General features: G+C 33.6%; 1 protein-coding gene across 1 annotated transcript in view; it reads left to right on the top strand.

Moving 5' to 3' along the window:
* Nucleotides 1-653: 653 nt before the first annotated feature.
* Nucleotides 654-6,000, top strand: part of LOC109436823 (sulfotransferase 1E1) — a 22,238-nt gene continuing 16,891 nt past the window's right edge. The window contains exons 1-2 of the mRNA XM_019715659.3: nucleotides 654-809; nucleotides 4,111-4,271. Of these exons, the coding sequence (XP_019571218.1) occupies nucleotides 4,121-4,271 (151 nt within the window). The 5' untranslated portion in view covers nucleotides 654-809; nucleotides 4,111-4,120. The remainder of the gene's footprint in view (nucleotides 810-4,110; nucleotides 4,272-6,000) is intronic.

The following is a 6,000-nucleotide window of genomic DNA, read 5'->3' as shown; positions in this document are numbered from 1 at the left end:
GATGTTAATGGATAACTTTACCTGGAAATTCCACACTAAGCCTTGCATTAAGCATGTGATTGGGAGCAGAGAGAAGTGAGAATTTCAAGATAATAATCCAAAGGTGAAATTTACATTCTTAGCTGTCATATATATATATTTTTTTTCTTTTTTCAGGGCTGCTTACAAGCTAAAGACAATGATTTTAAATAGAAGAGATTTTCTACTTGTTAGGACACAACCAAATACTGTGAAGCTTTCTAGGACAGCACTCCTGATCCAGAGTTCGCCTGTTTCTTCCTTATCATTTTCTTCTCTCCTCTCATTCCTCAGCAAGTTTATTCTTTTGAAGGTCAATGTTACCCATTTTATTATTCATCGGTGAGTGAGTAAAAAGGCTTTCCCTTTCCACACTGTATTATATTTTGCTCCAATTTTCTCCCTCATGTTCCCCTTTACTTTCTCTCCCTCCCTTTTCCCAGCCCACTGATTGCTATTGGCAAATCTAAGAAGTTGATTATGAGTCAACAGAGAAAAATAACCCCAGAGGCTTTCTACTTCTCTGTGTGAATAAGCATAACTGTGTGTGGCTGAATGCATTTGCAGGTATGTATCTAAATTTGTGTTACTCCATTGCATCACAGACTCCAGAAAGCCAAGCCCCACAAATGAATCTCCGCCTCCTTCTCTGGCGTTTGGAATAAAAACTCCTCAGAAACATTCCAAATGCACAAGTGGTTCTCATCTTTTTTGCAGTTTAAAACCTGAGTGGAGATTCAAGGAAAACTACACTGGATCACCCAGTTTCTTTTACCGGGTCATCTGAACAGGTTGTACTTTTATTATTATTACTGATACTAATATTTAGATTTAGAAATAGGAAACAAAGGTGCAAATTGTATATCATGAAACTATTAAAAAAAGGAAATACAGGAAGTATAAAGTCTTGATTAATACTTTTGTCGCTTAATAATGTAAAGCACTTAAGCCTTTTTAAGTCACTTGTGTGTAATTAAAAATAACAACTTGCATTTATGTATTGCTTTGCTGTTTAAAGGCTTTTAACATAAAACTGCTGTATCATAGTTACCTTGCTAGTCCTGCTTCTTGCTGGACATGTTCTCAATTTTATTGATTAGGAAACAAATCAAGCAAGGTAGAAACTGACTGAAGACAGACTTCTAGTCTGGTGTTCACTTGTGTGGAAATATGTCAGAAGCAGTCTATTAATACCTTGGGTCTTACAAACATTACTATTACTTTTAAGCAAGAGACATCAGATAAATACAGCAGAAATACAAGTCCTTGGTAAATCATTGACAAGTAGATCTTTGGCAGGATTGTACTTATTTTATCTAGGAGTCCTTAGTAGAAACTAAAGAGCCCAGAGAGATTTGGGATAACAGTTAAATTTAACGAGTATTTTTGAGCATCTACTTTGTGACACAGTGCTGAGGCCTGAGAGAGAATGATGCACAAAAGGATATTCTCTGCTTTTAGCCACTTTCCCCAAATCCAGGCAAGTCCAAGATGGTGAGGACTAAGTGAGCACTGTGCATCTCTATTCACCATGGTATCCCAGCCCTTCACACTGTGCCTGAGGATGAAGTAGGCACTCACATAGAGTATCAGCTGGAAAGGCAGATTGTGGGATGGAGGAGAGGAGGACAAAGAAAGGAAGTTAAAAAAGAGTAAGGAAAGAGGAAATATAGAGAAAAAGAAGAAAAACTCTTTCTGAATTCAATTGAATTTATGAATCACAGTTTTAACAATTTTTTTGTTGGCATTTCTATACAAAAAGTAACCTGTATACTCAGAAAATAAAATTGAAAACTACTAACTGAAATACATCTTCTGAGAAAGAACAGCTAGAGGGTGTGTCCATACATCATGATAAAAGATAATTTACCAAAAGAAGTTAAACAAAAAGAAGAGATTTTATCATATACCACCTAGTTTAACTTTGAGTCCAAAATTGATAATGAAGGAGAGGCCAAAAGTCATCCAACTCTTTAATGATCAATCAGCTACACCCAACTGACTATAAGCCAATTCTTACGAACTCAGCAGAACATCAATTAAGTTGTTCACATGAATAAACAAATCAGTAGCCAGAGCAGCTAAGTCTTCCATACATATTTCTTCTAGTGAAAAATCTGTTTTCTCAGAACAAGAGGAGTTGATAAATCAACTTATTACCCAATCAAAACAAGTCTGATTCCCAATTAAAATATTATACTTTTGAGGAGATTACATCTGGTATACCTGAGAGGGAGATTTTAAAAGAGTTAAGTTAGAATTTACTTGTTATTATTTGTCTTATTGATGATAGCCATTCTAATTTGTGGGAAGTGATATCTCACTGGGGTTTTTATTTGCATTTATCTGATGATTAGTGATGTTGAGCATCTTTTCATGTGTCTATTGGCCATCTGCATGTCCCATTTAGAGAAATGTCTACTCAGTTCCTCTGCCCATTTTTTAATTGGATTGTTTGATTTTTGGTTGTTGAGTTGTATGAGTTCCTTATATATTTTGGATATTAGCCCCTTATCAGAGGTGTTGTTTGCAAATATCTTCTCCCATTCAGTTGGTTGCCTTTTTATTTTGACCCAGCAATCCCTCTCCTGGGTATATACCCCAAAAAATCTGAAAACATTTATCCATAAAGATATATGTGCTCCAATGTTCACTGCAGATTTATTTACAGTGGCCAAGACCTGGAAACAACCTATATGTCCTTCCGTAGATGATTGAATAAAGAAGTTGTGGTATATATAAACAGTGCAATACTACTCTGCCATAAGAAAAGATGAAATAGTGCCATTTGTGACAACATGGATGGATCTTGAGATTATTATGCTAAGCAAAATAAATCAGACAGAAAAAATCAAAAACCATGTAATTTCACTGATGTGGGATATAAAACTGAAAGCAACAAATGAACAAGAAAAACAAATAAATAAAAACTCATAGACATAGACAATAGTCTAGTGGTTACCAGAATGTAAGGAGGGAGGAGGGTAGTAGATGAGGGTAAATGAGATCAAATATATGGTGATGGAAGGAGAACTGACTCTGGGTGGTGAACACACAATGTGATACATAGATGATGTATTGCAGAATTGTACACTTGAAACCTATGTATCTTTACTAACCATTGTCACCCCAATAAACTTAAATATATATATATATATAAAATAAAAGTATAAATAAGACAACATTTGTTGAAATGCTGTTATCACAAACTCAAAATTGGGTAATTTGGGGAGGGGAATGGTACTGAAAGTTGAAAGCCAATGAAATAAATTTTGCTTAATTAAAATTCTACAACTAACCCTGAACATGAAATATGTTGTTATGGGATCAGGAGATGAATTACCAAATGACAACCATCTTGTTTAAACTTATAAATTTCAGACAAGTCAGTCAATGGGATTGTCTACTACTTTACTGATTATTCAGTGAGAGAGAAAAGTAAGGGTAATGTCAGAGGTCACAGAGGAAATTTTCATACCCTCAAGAATCCTTGTCTTAGATATCCATTACAGTGTCATAATTTCATCTTCTTTTAAATACATTCACCAAGCATTTGAATTGTTTCATTAAATGAAAGATATTCAGGAACTAAGGAAGTTCTGACTTTGAGATCTGGCAATAGCTATAAAATGTGACCATCAATCTTTATTGTTATTTAATGTAGACATAATTAATCAAAGTGATTCTTTCCCAAAATATTGTTGTATTTCTATTTATATGCCTAGCAATTTTGACAGAAAACTTGAAGGCTCTATTGTTTTCATTCATTATCGAATTTATTATGTATAAATATTACATATAAATATGGTAATATAAATGTACACATATTTTACATAGTTTTAAATATTTTACTTTATAATGCCTTGTGCTTTATTATTTTTTTATATATTAGACTGATCTCCTTAATAGGATTAGAAACTCTTAAAAACACCAAGACTATGTTATATACTTCTTTAATATACATTTACCCCATATGCTCAACAGCTAAGAAATGATCGACAGCCAGGAAACCTTAGTATCCAGATCTATTATTAATGTTAAAACATAAAGTACATGCAAAGTGGGAAACATAACCTTTTTTTTCTTTTTTAGTGTACAATTTATGATGGATTCTTCTAAACAGGACTACTTTCAATACTTTGCCAGAGTCCATGGAATTCTAATGTATAAAGATTTTGTCAAATATTGGGATGATGTGGAGACATTTGAGGCAAGACCAGATGACATTGTCATTGCCACTTATCCCAAATCTGGTAAGTCTCCCTGTTATGTCTAAGTTATACCCTTTTCTCCTAGAAATGATAAACCCATCTTGAATGGTAAATATTAACTTGTTTACTTCCACCACACTCATTCTTCATATTAAATAATGACAGACATAGTAGTTTAGAAATAGCATAAAAAAGTAGCTTATGATAGCTCTATTCTAAGACCACAATCCATTCCTATAACTTGTGCAGCATATTGAAAAAAATGGGTATTATTGACCACTTTGGAAAATTATGTAATATACATGGGTGAATATAAAATCATAAACTAAACATAAAACTACTAACTGTGTTTACCTTACGTCATTATTGTCATGGTTATATAAAGTATAACCAATTTTCACAGATTAAGATTAAAAACAACAAAAACTCTTTTTCAGCTAACCAGCTCCTCTTTATAAGTCTATGCCCAAAACTTCATTTTTAAACAACATCTTTTTTTTTCTGAGATTAGCTCAGCTGTTAATTATAGTTCCGAGTCATATAATAATAGACCTTTAAGAGTTAGAATGGTCCAGTTAAGACTTCTCTCTTGTTATGTTTAGCAGTTAAATATGTTCAGCACTTAATATGTCTTAGGCTACTACTAAATCTGTTCCTTCACTTCTCTTCCCTGTCAGAATCAATGTCAGCTCAATACCAGTCATCTGAAGAAGAAACCTGAGAACTATTCCAGATTCTCTTCCTCTTGCTTCTTCACCTGTCAAATGCAGTCAATCAAAATGTTTTGCCCCTTTTGTCTTGTAGATATGTGTACATCACAGTCACTCTCTTACAAGTCTCTTGTCTGTCTTCTTTTTTATTTTTAATGTTTTTTATATTAGTTTCAGGTGTACAAAACAACATAATGATTAGATATTTACACCCATCACAAAGTGATAATGCGCCATTGTCTCTCTTCTAATTGATCCTTCACTCCATTCTTTTATTTACTCTGCCACTAGATGACTTCTTCCAAAACACAACCCTGATAATCTTGCTCTTAATGTGTGTCAATGCCTTTCCAAACTTTTAGAAAATAACTCGAATTCTTTAATATGAACTACAAGGTATTTCATCCCCACCCATCTCTTCAGGTAGACTCTTTGATTTAGGCTTTACAATCTATTTCCCATTCTTTTCCTCACTACTATACTATTCTTAAATATCTAACCTTTGATTTTAAAAAAAGGAAAAAGAAAAGAAAAAGGAGAAGACAGTTCTTCTGCTTGGTAAAACCCTTCCATATCTCACAAAACTGGTGCATTTATGCCACTAATTTGTTCAGGCTAAGCTCAATTATTATGTTCTCTTGAAGGCATTTCTTGTCGAAACATTGCATCAGCAGCAGCATACTGAATTAAATGTTCCTCCTTTGTAGTTCTTTAAATCCCTGTGCCCACCTGTATTATAATATCTCAAGAAAAAGGAAGTGTTGTAATTACTGAACATTGTTTTTGACTTTCAACGGGCTTTTGATCACAACAGGACAGGGGACAGGTTTATTATTTTCTATATCCTCTCAACTTGACTCAAAATGAGGAATAAGAAGTTAACTGTAAAGTTTGTGGTTTGAAAGCATATTTGAGTGTATCATCTATTATTTAAGCCTCCTTACTTTTTTTTTTTTTGTCATGGGACATTTCATCATAAATCCAAATACCTTCTTCAAAAGAACCAAGTGACCCCACTCTTAGCTTCTGAGGACAGTTGACCTGGAAACAGGAAGTTCATA

This window comes from Rhinolophus sinicus, chromosome 1 (assembly GCF_057876585.1).
Source record: "Rhinolophus sinicus isolate RSI-liver-muscle chromosome 1, RSI-T2T, whole genome shotgun sequence".
Lineage (NCBI taxonomy): Eukaryota > Metazoa > Chordata > Mammalia > Chiroptera > Rhinolophidae > Rhinolophus > Rhinolophus sinicus.
This window is presented reverse-complemented; position numbering and strand designations above follow the sequence as displayed.